The 19,192-nt window shown below is 34.3% G+C and overlaps 2 protein-coding genes across 3 annotated transcripts; both read left to right on the forward strand.

The window, feature by feature from the left end:
- The first annotated feature begins 11,623 nt into the window (after positions 1-11,623).
- On the forward strand, positions 11,624-13,593 carry LOC132276214 (F-box protein At1g67340). The gene is made up of 3 exons (XM_059777548.1): positions 11,624-11,954; positions 12,269-12,431; positions 12,586-13,593. Exons 1-3 carry the CDS (start codon positions 11,716-11,718, stop codon positions 13,333-13,335), a joined length of 1,152 nt encoding a protein of 383 aa, XP_059633531.1. The 5' UTR covers positions 11,624-11,715; the 3' UTR covers positions 13,336-13,593.
- Positions 13,594-16,191: 2,598 nt separating this feature from the next.
- LOC132276217 (uncharacterized) lies at positions 16,192-18,445 on the forward strand. Of its 2 annotated transcripts, none has more exons than XM_059777554.1 (3): positions 16,192-16,341; positions 16,503-16,795; positions 18,228-18,445. In XM_059777554.1, the coding sequence occupies exon 2, from the start codon at positions 16,526-16,528 to the stop codon at positions 16,790-16,792; it is 267 nt and encodes an 88-aa protein (XP_059633537.1). In that variant the 5' UTR covers positions 16,192-16,341; positions 16,503-16,525; the 3' UTR covers positions 16,793-16,795; positions 18,228-18,445. The 2 variants fall into 2 exon arrangements, with proteins under 2 accessions (XP_059633537.1, XP_059633538.1); XM_059777555.1 differs by having other exon boundaries at positions 18,232-18,445.
- The last annotated feature ends 747 nt before the right edge of the window (positions 18,446-19,192 follow it).

Here is a 19,192-nt window from a genome sequence, read left to right on the forward strand (position 1 = left end):
GTATAAATTTATATAGTTGATTATTATTATATAAATTTTTTTATATAATATTTTTATCTTTTCTGGAAATTTATATAAATAATATATATATATATGTATGTATGTATATTATATATATTTGATTATATTAATATTATATATATATATATATATATATATATTAGGGCAAATCATTTTAGCCTCCCAAATATATATAGTTTTAGGGCAAATCATTTCAGCCTCACAAATCGCCTCCATCTCTATTCACTCGTTCACAACTCTGAAATTGCCCTTCTCTCTCTCTCTGCCACCGCAAACTACAAAATCTACAAGAATCAAATATTCAAAACCCATATATTTAACTTTATCTTACTGTCTGCAAGAATCAAAAATCCAAAACCTATTAGCTATATCAAAACCCATATCGACCATATCATTTCAGATTGTTCAAAAAATCAAAACCCATATATTTCAGTTTCCATATCCCGCTGTTCCAGTTTGGGTTCGCGTTCGCAAGCTTCAGCTGCTGTCTCAAGCTTGCTCCCATCTCTTTCTCTGCAACTGCTAACTTGTATGTATGGGTTTTGTTTTAATTTTTTTTTCTGTAATTCTATTTTATGATCAAGGTCTGTAATTCTTTTTTTTTTTTTTCTGTAATCAAGGTATGTAATTCTTGTTTTGCAAACTAAATCCTATTTGGTGAAATTTTTTATAATCTTTTTAAAATATATATATATATATCTGAAACCCCCCCCCCCCCCTCTCTCTCTCTCTCTCTCACTCACATAAATAGCTACTGCTATTTCTTGTGCTACAATTGGCATAAGAAATAGCAAAGTTAAAAAATAACAGCCAAAATAACATTGCATTGGAGAGCCTATTTTTAAGCCAACTTGCTATATTTTGAATTGTCAGCCCATATGACAGCCCCATTGGAGATGCTCTTAGTAAAGCCTTTTGACTTCTGCTAAATTCAAAATTTGACAAAGGTGTAAAAAGTGGGCTGTCCAATGACCTTTCATTTGGACTCTCAAATTTTAAGAATGTCAAATTTCCTCTCAGATATAGGAGCTGCCAATTTTTTTTGACAATCCTTCTCTCTCTGTATCAACACACACGCATGCTGTAATACCCCTAATTTTAAAAGGACAGTCCTGGTATTTTAATGAATTATTTAAGTGTATTTTTATTTGTTTATTTGTGTTTATCATTTGAATTAATTGAGTAATATTTGTTTATTTGTGTTTATCATTTGAATTAATTGAGTAATATTTGTTTAATTGTTTATTTGTGTGTTTTATTTAATTGTGTTTCTATTTGTCTTTAATGGAATGGATAAATGGTCTTGTTTATTTTATTTACAGTAATTGGTTTGTTTAATTGAATTCATTTTAATTGTTCCAATTGTTTATTAGGGTTCTGTTGTCGTTAAGGTCACATTTTAATAGAGCCGCCTTAGATATATAAGGGTCTGTTTGTTTTCTGTCTCTTCAATTAAATTAGAATTAGGGTTTATATTTCTTAAGCCTATGTATAAAATAGTAGGGGTCTGCCAAGGGTTTTGTTAAGAACCCTAGTCACATACTGGAGGCAGAGAGAAACAGAGAGCGGCTTGAAAGGAAAACAGAGAGGACCAAAGAGTTGATTGTGGATTAGAGCCGGGGTAGTGGGAGGCTTGACGGTATTCACTATTGCCAGAAACTTAGAGACAACGTCGAGGTTTTATAACTGAAATCACAGGCAAGTTCTAATTCTATCTCCTTCCCTTTGATCCGTGTTCTGTGTATATCTAAGACAATTCCAGGATCATTAATCAGTAAAATTAATCACGTATACATGCCTAAAAGATGAATTACAGTAAATTATGAATATGTGCATATGTTTGGTTAACTTTGAATTTTCTTGCATCATTCTTGATTATATTTGTTTACATTATGCATAAGAGGTTCATATAAGGTTTAGGGTTGTTCTGAACTTAAAGTAGTAGCTTTAGGTCCCTTAATAGAGGAAGACGTAGTTGCCGGAGCCGTGGAAGATGAATTGTCACAGTTCAGTCACCCGGTTTAGGCTACACGTCGACCGGTTTGCATGAACCGGTCGACACCTTGGTGATTCGGTTGACCGATTGGCTGAAACCGGTCGACACCTGGAGGCAAAACGTCAACTGGTTGTTAAACCAGTTGACATCTACAAGAAACAGTCAACACTTATAAACCGATTAACATCTAGGACTTTTATATCAACTGGTTTGTATAAACCAGTTGACACTTAGGATTATACATCAACCGGTTTAGGCCAACCAATTAACACCTACAAATTTTACATCAATCGGTTCTTGTAACCATTGGTTATGTTGTCCAGTGTAGGATGTAAGCACAGGAGTTGGTATCTAGGGATGGTTGGGCCTGGTTAAATAATTTTTAATGAATTTCTGGGACACGACAATTAACTGGAATGCATAATATACAATAATATGCTAGGTTTGGGATAAAATTAACATAATGGTTAATTTATGGCTATTGTATTAAACTGTTTTAAATCAATCAACTTATACCTTTATGCTAATAGATTTAACTGTATGGAAGTTTACTTTGCATGCTGTTTACAAATGGAAAGGATTTAATTGTCTAATTTTAATTTAGCAATTTAAGGAACTATAACATGATGTAAAATCTTGTTGTAGATGCACAGTAGGGTCATTTATTTATCAGACTTGATCTATGCATATTTGGATTTTAATTGTTGAAATAGTAATCTCTTTTCTGCATTTACTTGGATTAAGGCATAGGTTTTAATTGCTGATATATTAAACACCATTTTGTAATTTCAACTGGATGATGGTTCTGGATTTTAATTGCTGAACTGTTTATTTAGGTTCTGTAATTTATATGGATGTTGTGAATCGTATGCACCGGTATGGGATGGTGGCATACTAGGATAGTTTAGCTCAAAATGCTAAAACCTACCCCATTGGAATAAAGGAAAGGATTGTAAAATATTGAATCCTAATTATATTTGAGTCAAATCAACTAGGTAAGTTGAGAGACTATATGGATTTGTTTGTTGGTTGTGGTTTAGTCATATCAACTAAATAAGCTGAGTGACTAACTGGATTATTATTCGTACGTCAGATCAATGAACAATTGAGTGACATGCTATGGTTTTGGACGGACTTTAGATATATGATTATGGTACCATGATATGAGTTTGAGTCGTTGGTTAAAATGCGTATATGCAGTGGACGCATAGCTGACTATGATAATTTGAGGTATTCCCTGTTAGGTTTACGTACTCATGCCCACCTTTGGGTGCGTTTTCGTATGTTGCCTTCTATTCAGATTGAGACCCCAATGTAGTCCAGTGAATGTTCCTTAGTGTGGATATATATACATATTTATGGACTAGATAGATATTGCGAATTATCTAGTATGTATCTACGTATTGGGTCACTGTATGGATTGCAGTTAGATTAGAACTTGTTCGTGGCCTGACCCACTCTTTCATTCTTTTTAGGTACAGGACGGTTCCAACCTTAGAGCTTGATCGTGCTTGTCGAAAATAGTCTCTCATTCATTTGCTTACGTAGTGCTTATCTCGATATTCTAGTTTGTTTTACTTTCCGTATTTAGTTCAGTTGGGATTTTTGTTTAGGGGTCCACTAGATGGATTCCCAAGTTGTACTCTTGGAGGTTTTGAAGATTTGGAGTTTTATTATTCAGTATTATTTGGAAGATTTTACAGTTCATAATTCTTTCAGCTTGGTTATTTAAATTCTTAATTTTTTTTATATTTTGTGTTCGTTTTAAAATACTTTAATTGTTTGATATTCCCTCGGGTTTGGGCCTGGGCCTGATCAACCCGTGTCTCGGATCCGAGGGGTATCACACACTCACACATATATAATCTCAATCCAAAAGTTGTTCCAATAAAAAGATATAATCTCAATCCAAAAGTTATTCCACACACACACACACACACACACACACACATATATATAATTTCAACACATATATATATAATTTTAACCCAAATTCGTCTATATATATATACATATTTAAAAGAAATCATAAAAAATTTCACCAAATAGGATTTAGTTTACAAAATAAGAATTACAGACCTTGATTAGTTGGTTTAGAAAAAAAATTAAAACAAAACCCATACATACAATTTAGCAGTTGCAGAGAAAGAGAAGCCAAGCTTGAGAGTTGAGAGAGCGGCTGAACCTTGCGAATGGCGAACTCGAACTGGAACAGCGAGCGATGTAAACTGAAAGATATGGGTTTTTGAACAATCTGAAATGATATGCTGATATGGGTTTAATCTTTTGATTCTTGCAGACAGATAGATAAACTGAAATATATGAGTTTTCAACTTCCAATTCTTGTAGATTTTATAGTTTGCAGTTGCAGAGAGAGAGATAGAGAGAGAGGGGGAGTTCAGAGTTGAGAACGAAAATAGAGATGGAGGCGATTGGGGAGGCTGAAATGATTTGCCCTAAAAATATATATATTTTTAATAATAATATACTCAAATATATATAATATACATATATATATATATGAATTTCCGAAAAAGAAAAAAAAAATTTACATAAAAAAATTATATAATAATATAATCAAATATATATATATATTGGTCATTTTTTGACCAGATATTTTATATTTTTGTTTCTTTTTAATTAGGTTTAATTTTAGTTTCCTTCTAATGTCTACAACTTGACTTGGAATGTGCCTAATATTAATATTACTGATGCAAATATGAATGGTGAGAATGGTAATTGAAAAAGAATGGTGATTGTGTCAAAAAATAGCATTTTGCATGAAATGCACCATTAGAGCAGAATTGCTAAAATGTAGCATTTTGACACTGTAGCACCTGTCAAAATATAGATTTAGCACGCGAAAATAGCTTTTAGCATTGGAGATGCTCTTAGTTATGCTAAGATTACCCAATCTAAAGTACAACCACCTATAACCCAAATTTGTTAAGGTAATTTAAATTAATCTCCTTTTGACATTTCAGCAAATTACATGTGGTAGATTGTTTTGATGTTTATTATTTGGAAAATGATAAATTTGACGGTACTTTCATACGATAGAAAAATCTACTTTTGACGTGGCAATATACGAATAGTTGTTCCAAATCTCTCTCATCACATATTAAATGCATTACATTTTTCAGACAAAAATACCCTTTTAGTGTTTTCTTCACCATATATATATATATATGTATGTATGTATGGGTTAAGTGCAAAAAAACCCCTTCTACTATCGATATAGTGCAAAACAGTATGTGTGGTAAAAAAACCTCCTATACTATCAATTTGGTACAAATAGGTCCATGTGTGGTATAAAAATGACGATAATACCCTCACTGCAGTTGAATAAATTAATAATTATAAATATAGGTCATGTAAAATGACCCTTTTTATCCACTTATCAAAAAAAGAATTGGCTTGCTTGAATGCACTTAAACCCAAGTGCAATGCTCTGACCCCTCCACTGGGCTAACGGCCCATGTCTTTCTACCCTAGCCAAACCTTCACAACACACCACATTACATATCTCCCTCTTTATGTATATCTTGCCCAAAACCTTTTCCGACTGAGCTGAACAAGCCTTAAGCGAGTCGAACATTGTTGAATAATAATATAGAGCTTCTGTGAACCGCTCCAAGAATCCAGGTTGGTTGTAGTTTGCTTTTTGCTCAACAACCATCATTATTTTCGAATTCAAGTTCTGGATCCACCTGGGAACATTGTCGATCGGGGACCCGGGGATAGAGTCGTCTGACGCTAGTAGCCGATGGAGCTGCATGATGGAATTCACAGCCAAGGTTTCTTTTGGGTTCACTTGTAACATCCACGGTTTCACGTCATCGAGCCGTGAAGTCGCTACTACGCGAAACGTGAACCGAACATTGACAGGTCGGGCTAACTCGGCCAGTCGTAACCCGATTTCCCTAAGCGAATCACGACCGTCCGATGATAGGCCATGCGAGGTTGGAGAGAGAGGGTAAAGGGACAAAGAACTGGTTTCGTTAGAGAGATAAACTAGAGAGATATTTGGAGGAGAGGTTAATGTTGAAGACTCGGCCGGAGGAGTCGCAGGAGACGCCGGTCCACTTGCAGTGGTTGGAGCTGAACCAGCCGGATGGCGTTGGGGAAATGGATTTGGCAAGCAACAACGCAGAAATTAAACGTGATCAAAACCACATTTTTCATAATAAGATCCACAAGACCAAAACGAACACGACGCTGCAAATAAAAGCCACAGACGACGTTACACGCACCACCTAAAGTTCTGCACGTAGATCTCATGTGCTCCACGCATCTTCTCCTGCGAAAATCCGATTTCGGTGAATTTTTCGACAAAAATCCGATCACATCTCCAGCGAGCCGAGCCGTTCAGCCAGTACCAGCGAGCCGAGCCGTTCAGCCCATACCAGCGAGCCGAGCCATATAAGGGGTTTATATGCACATATTAGTGAGGGGAAAAATGGGAATCAAAAGGGTAAAATAGGGTTTTCATATTTAGTTTTTGTCAAAAAGTGGTCATAGGGGCTTATTTGCACCTTTTTTTAATTTTATGGACTAACGTGCACATTTTCAAAAAATAAGTACTAGTTTTGCACAAACCCTATATATCAGGGGTTTTTTTTTTGCACTTAACCCTATATATATATATATATATATATATATATATATATATCTTTACAAAATTCTTTTTCCAGTGAGAGACTCCAATGGAATTTTTTTTCTTTTCTGTCATCTGAAAAATCATTAAATAAAAAAGAAGAAAGAAACATGAGGAATAAAAAGACGTGATAATAAATACTAAGCACTTATTTAATCTGTAGGGGTCATTGCATGTTTTTTATTATATATCAAGGATTATTGGGATTCATTGTATTGCCTGATTTTTTTCTTTGTATTGCCTGTTCAGAAAGTAATTTTGATGGTCGGTCGAAAAAGATATGTTATTGTAGTTTCACGGTGTTCCATGAGTGGATGTGGACTGATAATGCATTATTGCTTTATTTGGGTAGAGAGAGAAAATGATTTTCCCGGGATTCAATATTGTATTGCCTGGTTTGTTCTTTGTATTGCCTGTTCAGAAAGTAATTTTGATGGTAGGTTGGAAAAAAGATATTATTGTAGTTTCACGGCGTTCCACGAGAGGATGTGAATAAATGATGTATTATTGTTTTATTTGGTTAGAGAGAAAAAATGATCTTTCAACTTTTGTTTACAGTTATCTTGATATATTTATATTTTAAAGTAGTCCATACAGTGACATCCACGTAAAAGTCGTAATATATTGGTTTTTTTTTTTAAATTGGATGAAATAGCAGTACTCTTATTATTTTTGGCTAGGGATGGTAACAGGGCGGAGTTGGGATGGGTTTGACTAAATCCTACTCCGCCCTGTTAGAAAATTTATCGTACCAACTCCACCCCTACTCCGGAACGTGTTTGTAATTGTTATACAATCTCCACCCCTACTTCGGTAGACAAAAATACCGACTCCACCTCATGTACTCCATTTAATTGCGGGGTGCGGTGATGGTAGGCCAGGTTATGCCACTTTTATTATAATGTAAAAAAAAATAAAAAATAAAAAAATAAAATAAAATAAAAATAAAAATCTAGCCCAATGTATTCAAATTGGGCTGATAAATAAGCTGGCACAACTTTTTAATTATTAAGTATTGAATATTAATATATTAACAAACACTTCCAATAAAGTAACAAAAGTCTTAAAAATATAAAATATATTATATATATATATATATATATATATAAAAGTAAAAGATACATATATAATCGGGGCGGGGTCTCACTAAATCCGCCCCGCCCCAAACCCACTTCGGGTTTTCAATTATTTTACCATACTCTTCCCAAACCCATTTAAGGGCCACTAAATCCACCCCATTAGGAGCTGGGTCGGAGGCGAGGCGGAAACCCGCTAGGTCGGAGGAAATTGCTATCCTTAATTTTGGCATCTTCTATTTGAAGCATGTGTGTAACGACTTCTTTAGCATTTTGCTCAACAATTCCTTTAATATATATATATTTTTTAAAAGACTCCTCTAATATTTTCTTTTCAATAAATATGTTGATCAAATTTATAAATGACAATTTTGACTTATACTTCTGTAACACGTAATAATGTATTTACTTTCGCATTCAAAAATCACTTTTCGACCGCCTATGAACAAGTTTAGGAAAAGTCAAAGTCAGTGACGGACCCAAAAAATTTGTGAAAGGGGGCATACTTTTAATTTGTGAGGGCAAACTTATATAGTAGTTTCATTTTTATAATTTCAATTGAGTTTTTTCATAAATTTTAAAAAATGTAAAGTATAAAATGCAAAAAAAAATAATAATAAAAAAATCAATGGGGTCGAATTGTAATATTAGTGGGAGAATTTTCATAAATTCTTAAAAATTTAAAGTATAAAATACAAAAAAAATAAAATAAATAAATTTCAGTGGGGGGCAAATTGTAATTTTAGTGGGGGCATCTTTATAAATTCAAATCAAATTAAGGAATAAAATGAAAATATAAAAAATTCAGTGGGGGTTGATACCCCCACTGGTCCCACATTGGGTCCGTGCCTGGTCAAAGTATTAAATGTTGACCGGTCTAACAATAATGTATAATCCCAAATCTCCTAAGGGAAGGGTAATATAATTTACCCAATTTACTATTTTGGATTAATTACACTAATGTCCCGTCAGGTTTGGTCAAATCTCACATTGAAATATTTTTTGAAAATAACTATCATTCACATTGTAAATATTTGATCCATTTTTCACTCACATCCCAAAAGTTACTTTTGTACATGTAAAAAGACATTATTTTTTTTCCTAAATGTAAAAAAGGCATTATTACCCTTTGACTTTGTGTTGAGCTTCTAAATGATTGTTTGATGTATAAAATGACATTTCTATCCCCATTTGACACATATTAAGTGACCAAAATATCCATTGGAATATATGTGTGTGTCTATATATATATATATATAATTCTACAATAAATTCAACTAAATCCAAAAAATAGATAAGTAAAATCCAAAAAATAGATTGCTTAATTCTTCACACATACTAATTCTTCATATGTATATAATTATAAAATGTATATTAAGTGAGGGCGTTGGTGTTGTTGGATAATTGATGTGGGTAATTTTGTCCTTATACAATTATGATGTTTTATATTAAAAGGCATAAAAAAAAAATTGAGGGTAAAAATGTCATTTTGCACCCATTTTGACTGTGTCATTGACAGATTAGTAATTTGGGGGTGTGAGTGATAGTAATATTTGAAAAGTGTTTTAATATGATATTTAATTAAACTTGAGGAAGTGTCAGTGTAATTAACCAATATAATTTGAATGATACAGTTAAATAGTAATTAACTTTTAGTATATTAATTGAGAAAATTTAGTGGTGCAAAAAAAAGAAAAAAAAGAAAAAAAATAGATTTAATATGTTTTGACAAGATCTATCTCTGCTCCTTTCAAATAAGAACCTTAGTAGTAATTTTGGGGTCTCCAAATATTTTTGCAATTTAGTGTTTAAACTCCAAATATCTAGACTGAAAACATCTTGTAAATGTTGAACAAGCGGTTAATAGAATGTGCATCAATTACATGGTAGCATCTGATTATTATTATGAAGTATTAATGCAAATGTGTCCATGGTTAGATCTCAATTATATTCAAGGGAAGTTTGCTAATATGGCGCATGACTAAATGAGAAGAATAATAAAATAACTTCCAATTTATATATAAATATAATTGTCTAAAAAAATGGAACATGGGATATGGAGATGTTGATGAGTAAGGACAGTGCATGGACAAGCCCTAAAAAAAATAATAATAATAAAAAAATAATCATAATAATAATAATAATAATATTATTATTATTATTATTATTATTATTAAAATAGCTTTTTTGTGATATCATAATCAATTGTCTTCTATATATGTATGCTTGCAGTTCTCTGTATAATTATATACTATAACTAATAATACAATACGAATTTTTATATATATTAATGATTAAGTAATCCATTTTGGATCAAGTCTTTTTTTTTTTAGTTAATTCGGGGTGTCCGGGATTGCATAAACGCTTAAGGTCCCTCAACAACCCGACTAATTTTCGAGGATTCGAAAGGGCACCTCCCCACCGGAACGGGTAAGTTACTGTAGGGACAGCGAATATTAGCCACAAAAAATACTTACTGAGAGTCGAACCCCAGACCTTAGACTTACTAAGTTCCAAAATTCAATGAGTAAACCATTTGGTCATATCCAAAGTGAATATTTTGGATCAAGTTTGGTCTTTTCCGAGGTCTCAAAAGTGAAGGGTTGTTCCAAAACTTAGAAGAGACCTTTTAAATGTAAATAGCTGCACAAGTAGAGTCATTAAGATTCAAACATTAATTTAAGAAATATATTGGTTTTGAGCATTTTCTATCATGAAATACCCACTCATTGTTTTTTATCACGGAAGACCCTAAACAATACTTAAGCGACTCATAATTGATGCAAATTAATGAATAGAATCAAATATTTTTTGTCAAGAAAAAAAATTATAACCAGTCAACCTACATAGTTATTTGTAGTCTCCCGATCTTTCAAATATTGATTGAAATTTAATAAGAGAATTTATTATTATAAGATATTGTAATTTGTTCTATGAATAATAAAATATGATCTAAAAGAGACATCATAATAATTTAACATGTTCATTACTTTCTATTTCTACCTCACCCCAAAATGTAAAAACTTGAAAAATAACTTGATCAGTGTCAAAAAGGGTAAAAAAAAAAAAAAAAAGTGACTTACTGTACCATAAAATTAACTTTCAATTTGATTTTTGTTAGCAAATAATTCTAGTTTGTAAAAATGTTTTAAGGAGTGAGTGATTAAAAGAGAAAACAAACAAAACCAAGGATAGAAAAGGAATTAAAAAAAAAAAAAAAAAAAAAAAAAAAAAAAAAAAAAAAACTAAAATAGGCAAGTAAAACAAACAAGAGTAACTCAATCCCTCTATGTTACGAATCATCTTTTGACCTCCTGTGCTTAGGGCATCAAAGAGAGCAATTACCTAAATTTCATTCAAGGCTAATCTTTCTTCCATGCACATAAAGCGCGTTTAACACAAACGCCAATCTATAAGACTTGATTAAGCAGCAGTGTTTTGCACGTGCGATAATAAAAATGTTTATAGGTGATTGGCTTGTTCAACTCCGTGGTATTTCGGAAAATTTAACCGAAGTTAGTTGCTTGCTTACAACAAAATTAACCGCTTTCAAAACAAACCCAGTAAAATTTTAGCGAGAGTGGAGAGAGAAAAACAGCTCCCTCCTGAACCAACATAATTAAATATGAGATTATGATGATGCTCTCTCTTTCTCTCTCTAGATCTATATATATATATATACAGATATAGTCGTCAATCTTGGAGATGAGAGCGACAAAGGAGAGGCATTTTGTAGTGGAGAGAGAAAGCAATCGACGACGACGGACGGAAGGATCTGGTCAGCGCCGTTTGACCGACTTGGGAGGCTATTTTGGTAATAAGTACTCCATCCCTGGGTTATTTATTTAGATTTGGGCTGTGTCGTTTTAGTTGGTCCGTTTGATATAAAGCCTCTTGTTCGATCTTGCTCTTTTATATATAAAGATCACAGTGCTCTCTATCTAGTCTAGCTTATCTATAAAGAGATGAGAACAAGGAGAGGGACTTGTTATCCGAGAGTGGACATGTGTTTGGACGAGAGAGAAGTCATCAAAAGGGGAGTTTTCGCCAGAGAACAACAACAGAGGAATCGCCGGAAACGTTTGAAGACCGCCGGAGACTGTGATTTGTTCGATTCATTGCCGGATGATCTCGTTCTTTCTATTCTCTGCAAACTTAGCTCCACCGCTGCTTGTCCAGCTGATTTTATCAACGTTTTGATAACGTATGTGACTGTGTGCGCTTCTCAATTGCTCTCTCCCATTTCCTCTGTTCTCGCCGGAAATCAATGTTTCCGGCGATGATTCTGACACCGTTTCAATAAAAAACAATGTTTTTAATCATATTTGATCTCATTCTTCCAATTTTAATTCTTCTTCATTATTCAATTTTCTTCCGATCTATGTATATAATCAAAACAAGAAGAAGAATTTGTTTTTCTCATTTTTTTCAATAAACAAAATTTTGTTTTGAATAGTTTTTTAAATTTTATCACTGACAGGAGTTGGAAGCTAACTCTGGTGATTGTATTGAAAACAGGTGCAAAAGATTAAACGGCTTAGGCCTCCATTCCCTTGTATTATCCAAAGCTTCTTCCAAAACGTTTTCCGTTGAAGCTAAGAAGTGGTCCGACTCCGCTCACCGATTCTTGAAACATTGCGCCGATTCCGGAAACGTTGAAGCCTGCTACACTCTCGGCATGGTCAGTATCTTCTATATTAACTGTATAAACGCATGCATATATATATATATATATATATATACTGATCAGTCTCAACATTCCCCATATAAATAGCATTCAGTTTATGATCGCCATTTATGAATTGATGGACTCATGTGGTTTATTCTTTAAACAGATTCGTTTCTACTGCTTACAAAACCGAGGAAGCGGAGCATCGCTGATGGCCAAGGCCGCGATTAGCTCTCACGCGCCGTCGTTGTACTCGCTCGCCGTGATTCAGTTCAACGGCAGCGGTGGCTCCAAGAACGACAAGGACCTACGTGCCGGCGTGGCACTGTGCGCGCGAGCCGCCTTCCTTGGCCACGTCGACGCGCTTCGTGAGCTCGGCCACTGCCTTCAAGACGGCTACGGCGTTCGCCAGAACATTGCCGAGGGACGCCGTTTCCTCGTCCAAGCCAACGCTCGCGAGCTCGCCGCCGTTCGCTCCATCCCTCCCTCAGCCACGGCCTCGTTGCTGACGTGGAATCCACTCTCGCAAAACCGGTTCGTGACCAGCTCGGGATGTCCGTTACTGAGTGATTTCGGGTGCAACGTTCCTGCCCCTGAAGCCCACCCGGCTAGCCAGTTTTTGACCGAGTGGTTCGCTGCTCGGGGTGGCTATCCGGGTCCGGGGCTCCGAATGTGCTCGCACGCCGGGTGTGGACGGCCCGAGACGAGGAGGCATGAGTACCGTCGGTGTTCGGTTTGTGGCGCAGTGAACTACTGCTCTCGCGCGTGTCAGGCGCTGGATTGGAAGGTGCGCCACAAGGTGGAGTGCGCACCCATAGAGAGGTGGCTCGACGAGGACGGAGATTACGGCAACAATAACGGTGACGGCAATGGAGGTGGTGTTGGTGAGGATGGAGATGCAATGGTTGAGAGTTAAACGGCGGTGACGGAGACAGTGACTGTGACTGTGACTGTGACGGCAACGGCGCGTGAGCCTTGAAAGCTCTAGAAAGAGAATAGTCGGGACAGTTTAGGTGGAAAATTGAATTCAGCATCAATTATGGTGATCGGTTAAGTTGTACAGGGTTTTGAAGAGTTCATTAATAGGCCAATTTGGCTGGCTACCTTGAATTTTCCTTAAATTAAAAAACTGTAATTTCCTTAAATTAAATTGCTCATTTCATTTCAATCTTAATTCCTTCTTCCTACATTTTGTAACATCTGCCAGTTTTAAAGAAGAAAAAAAATCAGAAGATAATGGTCGATTTTAAGACGTGTATTCTCTCAATTAAATTTCTTTATTTCTCTTGATAACTTTGTTAATGTGTACGTACAGTTTTGAGCAAGTGATTAAATAACATAACAGTATTATTGGGTAAGAGATGATCAGATTTGTAGCTAAGATTTGTCTTAGTTTGTGGCGTGAAGAGAAAGCATTCTAATATTGTCAAAGAAAATATTTCAAATTTTAAAAGATAGGTGAGGTTAAACTCTTCAAAAAAAAAAAAAAAAAAAGCCCAGTTGTGAAGCAGAATGGTAAAGGTAGGAGGAGGATCCTAGGTGATTTGTAATGATGATGGTCACAATTTTCCTCTCCATCTGCTCTTCTTTTCGGCTGTGGCTGTAAATGTGTTGGTCAAAAAGGGTGAGACAAAGTAGGCGATTGACTAAGACAAAGGAAGCAAAGAATGGGGGAAAGGAATAGTGGGAGTTGCACTATGCATTTGCAAGTGGATGGGAGAATGTAATGTGGTTGTTTGGGTAACTTTATGCCTCGTCTGAAATCCATTACAAAACAGTGTGTAATTAATTAACAAAAGAAATTGTTTTCAACAATTGATGAGAAATTGAAAAATAAGTTCAATTTGTCTTTTTATTTGTAGATTTCAACAATCTTTTCAAATCTAATACGAAATTATGAAACTAGAATTTAGTATTGTACAATAGAGGATTCTAATCCGAACTAACGGTGCTAATCATATGTGTGTGTGTGTATATATATATTATGCATATTTTTACGCGGATCTGATAGTGAGAGTGCACTTATTCTATGTTTTATCATCATTATTATTTGTATTTTCATCCAAATGCTGTATGAAAAAACTAGGCACTGATAAGTGGTCCAGAACCCATTCACATTTGAGGCCATTGGTGGGGTTTTCAGTTGATATGGTTGAGGGATAAGTGGTCCAGAACCCATTCACATTTGAACCCATTGGTTGGGTTTTCAGCTAATGTGGTTGAGGATGTCAGTGAACCACAGACCAAACACAAAACATCACAACAGAAGACATGAAATTATACACTACTACTAACTGCTTTTGAGATTCTATTGAGAGGTCAACCTATATATGACATATCCTAAATTAGTTGGGTCGTGATCTGTATTCCTGCATTTGGTGTATTAAGTGCAAAATCAATTTGAAATCAAATTATATAAATCTGATTTAAATATATAATTAGATTCTCTTTATGGTGACAGAGTGGGACTTGTTTGGATGACCTACTAAAAAGCTTTATTGGTTCCAGCGTTGAATTCTCCAATTTTAGAATGCTTTGTTTGATTCCCCAAAAGAGGTGCAACACCGAAAGGAAATTTGGGAATCAAATGTCAACTTTGCACAAAAACAGAAAAAATAAAAGAAAAAAGAGAGTAGATTAAAACCAAGGTTCCATGGGCTGTAATTTCTGGGCACAACTGACAGCTTTGTTAGCCTTTTGCATATAAGGTAGAGATTAGATTAGAATATAATTAATTGATTGTAATGGGTAACACGATCTCTAATTCTGGAACAATTACCATTTTCTCCTCCCACTCCAATTGTGGAGAATAAGAACACTCTCATAAGAGATATATCCCAATATATGGCAATCCATGCTTCCCACCCTCCCCATACCCACACACCACACCAGCATAATCACGACTTTTTTAGTCAGCAAAGAACGTAACATCACATCAAACAATTCACAGTTTTTTTTTTTTTTACTGTGTAAACCCCCAAAATAACCTTAAAAAAATTTGTGAATATAATAAACATTATTTATTTTTTTGCTTTAAGGGCATTTAGGTATTTTAATATTCAAATTTTAAAATGTCCTTATTTGATTAATTTTGAAAATGTATGATTTTTTTTTTTGAAAAATGCTAAATATCACAAATTATTAGATGAGGAAATGAATGATGTGGCAATTTTGTGGCAGATGATGAGGAAATTAATGATCTGCATGTTTGAATAATTTAATTAATAGATAGTTAATTTCTTGTTTATCATAAGATAATATATATATATATATATATATATATATATATATATATATATAACAAAAGATAAAAGAAAATTGGAGAGACAAAAATAATTTAATGTTGATTCTCACTTCTCCTTCAATGGGGTAATTCACACAAATGCGTACATATATTTATATGTATATATACCTAAATGAAATCATCTATTTATCTTTCAATTTGTCTGCTTTCTTAATTTAACTATAACTTAAATATATTAATACTTCTATAAAAAAATAAAGAGAATGTAATATTTATTTAAATTAAGGACATACTCGCCTCTTAAATAGCCCAAGGCCAAGAGTTTTTTTTGGCATGAGTTTTTTTGGGCATATTCGGTATATAAAATGGGTTTTTTTTTTTTTTTTGAGGGGGCGATGATGGGCCAGTTTTGTCCTTATTAGGGCCCAAACAACACTTAGGGCTAATCTGTAATAATTCAGGCCCCGATTTCCCAAGCCATATGTCTGGCTTTACTGAAAGGCCTAATGTTCAATCCACGCAGTAAAGCCCAAATGTACAATCCAATTTAACACTTCGTACTTCTCTCAATCTATGTAGTAGCAACTTTTTTTAAAACCTGTATATTGCATAAAACAGTGCCATTTGTCCTTCCCGAAACACGCAGTGTCTCACACAGTTTCGATCAGATTCTAGCAGGTAATTCTTTTCTCTGATGTGATCAATGTTCGATTTATTTTCTTTGAATTCGATTTATTTTCTTGCTGTGTTTGAAGGTCGATATTGAGATATAGGGTTTGGATTTCGATTCATACAGACTTCTAGGGTTTCAGTTTTCCCCAAATTGTAATTTGTTTCAGATAGAGAAAACATCGCATCGGAGATGGGGTTTATAATGGAGTTCGCTGAGAATTTGGTGCTGAGATTGATGGAGGATCCGAAAGAGAGAGATCGGAAGTTCAGAGAGCAGCTGTATCATAGGAAGGATCAGTGCAAGAAGACGAAGGAGATGTGGAGCCTTCCTCTCCGTCCGTACGGTTTCTGGACGTTTGACCGCCACAACGCTCAGCTCTTTTGGGATGCTCAGATTAGCCAAGTGCCTGGCCGTAGGGACCCCTACGATGATCTCCTCCAAGATATCACCAACTAATTTGTAAGCTTTCATTCTCATATCTGTGTGTACTTTTCTGTATGTGTGTGTATATATATATATATACATATGTAAGTGGTTACAGTTGATGGATTTTTTGACTTGTTTTCGAACTGTTAAAATTTGAATTATTTCCTCGCATTTGTTTGATTTTGAAAATTATAATGCCTAAATTCACGAGCCTTATGATTCCTGGAACAAAGTCGCAGTTTGTGAAACATGAACTTGAATTTTGCGTTGAATGTTTTAAAAAAAAAAAAGAAAAGAAAAAAGGAAAAAGGGTAATTGTGTTATGTTGCATTGTAAGGGCTCAAGTATTTGTGTTGTTAAATATTCGTTAGACAGTGCATTTCATTGTCTAAACCATATTCTAAAATGAATAGCGGAAATGTAAGAGCACTATAAATATATCATTTGTGATACTTGTTTAACTAATTAAGTAATGAAAACTTAATATGATCTGTTACAGGTAACAATTTACATTTAACAATGTTAGCTGTCTCTGAGACATGAGCTTGAGCTTTACTTTATTCACTTCAAAAAAATTATATAATTGTTTTATGTTGCATTTTAAGATCTCTCAAGTATAGTTCTACTATGTATTTTTAAATATTTGTTAAATGTTACATTTTTTTTAAAGCAGTATCTAAATCATAATCTAAAATGAATACCGGAAATGTGAAAGCACTATAAATCTAGCATTTGTGATACTTGTGTAACTAATTAGTTAATGGAAACTAAATACATTCTTAACAATTTACATGTATATTCTTGTTTGGTGATGTAGCAGTTAAATTTTGATTATTGCTTCCACCTCCATTTGCTTTTTGTCGTCTCATCGGGGTGGCCTCTGAGATTTGGCTCTCCTGACTGCAGCTTAGTTTGTTTTGTTGGAACAGTTTTTTGTTGTAAATGAAATAATTCTAATATAACCTCTTTCAACAGTTATGATGAAGTAATTTGTTTTGTCTGTGTACTTTGGAATCTTATTGTTTTTTTTCCTTCAATTTATTCTATTTACATGTTAGATAGAGGCCAAGCTCCCAGGTGGGGTGGAAGTGAGTGTATGTGTTTCTATGGCAATACACATGTCATTAGTGATGCACCAGCCAAAGCTGAAGATGTAACATGTGGCATAAGACCATTTGAGACCATTAGCAGTGCCCTGCTAATGAAGATCTTTGTAATATATATATATGTGCACGCGCATATATATTCACTTTTTTTCTGCCTCATAATCTCGGCCCATGATTGTTTTATCTTGATATTTTCTGGTTGGTTTAAAAAACTGCTTTTTTATTTGTTACATACTGAAGTGAGCTTTTGGAGGTGTGTAAAAATCCATAAAAGCTAGGCTTTTGTGTACTTTTGAGAGAAATTTGGAAACAAATCAGGACTACGATATAAAATTCTTAATACTGTTTCATTGATGCAGGAAGGTTAGCAGTCATCAGCAGACTGATTTGGAGCTTTCTAACGGAAATGGAGTGAAAAGGGTGATGAGGAAGCTTTTCTTTTATCAGTAATGTGAGCATCTCTGTAATAAGTGAATACGGTGGTCTGTTTATTGAGATTTGGTTGTGTCCCCTTTGTATTGGAGGTTTCCTTGAAGATATTTTTTGTTAAATATTCATAAGCTCATTTCTACCCTTTGATGCTGCTGTTACGTGCTCTTTTCGTATTTGATGTCTCCCACAAATATCTATCTTTAGCCCTATTTGATTTACACATGTAGAGCATGTGTCTCTCAATAGTGCACTAAATTTGTACCAGCAGCACATTACTGAACTAATTAGCACTTCCAAAAGACATGATTAGTATGTGAAAACCCCAACTAACAATCCAATCAAGAAGCTGTGTTGATCTTTTTCCTGGCTTAAGTCTGTTCTAAGGTTTGTTTTTGGTCATGTCTAGAATTATGCTAATGTCATTTTACTAAACATCTCTGTTACTGTAAATTTTTGTTTGGCTTGCCCTGTTTTGGGCATATTTAATCATTGTTTCATTATTATTTCTAGTAAGTTTTATCATCATTATTCTACTAGAGATACTCCTGTTTTGAGTTTGTGCTTCTCTTGTGAATGCTGTTCCGAGCTGCTTTAAAATGGATAAAGAAAAATAAAATGCAGGTTTGATTGATAGCACAAGCACATTAAGAATCCAAGATAGCTGCTGTGAACAAGGAAATTCTCAATTAATTATATCATTGGCATAATTTTATCTTTTTAGATTTATTTGCTGCAGAAGAGTTGAGTAAACGTTTTTAAATGTAGAAGTGATGTACAAACCTAAATACCTAAACTAAATGTAGAGAGCATCTCACACAACAAATTTCAAAGATAATGACCACAACCCAGTATGCTACTAGAAAATTTCAACTCTCCAGCGAACACATGTACT

The sequence above is a fragment of the Cornus florida genome, unplaced genomic scaffold (assembly GCF_030987335.1).
Source record: "Cornus florida cultivar Cherokee Brave unplaced genomic scaffold, ASM3098733v1 CherokeeBrave_3.0.0_Hap2_Chr10, whole genome shotgun sequence".
Classification (NCBI taxonomy): domain Eukaryota; kingdom Viridiplantae; phylum Streptophyta; class Magnoliopsida; order Cornales; family Cornaceae; genus Cornus; species Cornus florida.

What these genes read in the sequence shown, in the direction of transcription:
- LOC132276214 (XM_059777548.1), top strand. Translation starts at nt 11,716, where the DNA reads ATGAGAACAAGGAGAGGGACTTGTTATCCGAGAGTGGACATGTGTTTG. An exon ending in TTTATCAACGTTTTGATAAC is followed by an intron (nt 11,955 to 12,268) that starts GTATGTGACTGT and finishes TATTGAAAACAG; the next exon opens with GTGCAAAAGATTAAACGGCT. An exon ending in CCTGCTACACTCTCGGCATG is followed by an intron (nt 12,432 to 12,585) that starts GTCAGTATCTTC and finishes TTCTTTAAACAG; the next exon opens with ATTCGTTTCTACTGCTTACA.
- LOC132276217 (XM_059777554.1), top strand. Translation starts at nt 16,526, where the DNA reads ATGGGGTTTATAATGGAGTTCGCTGAGAATTTGGTGCTGAGATTGATG.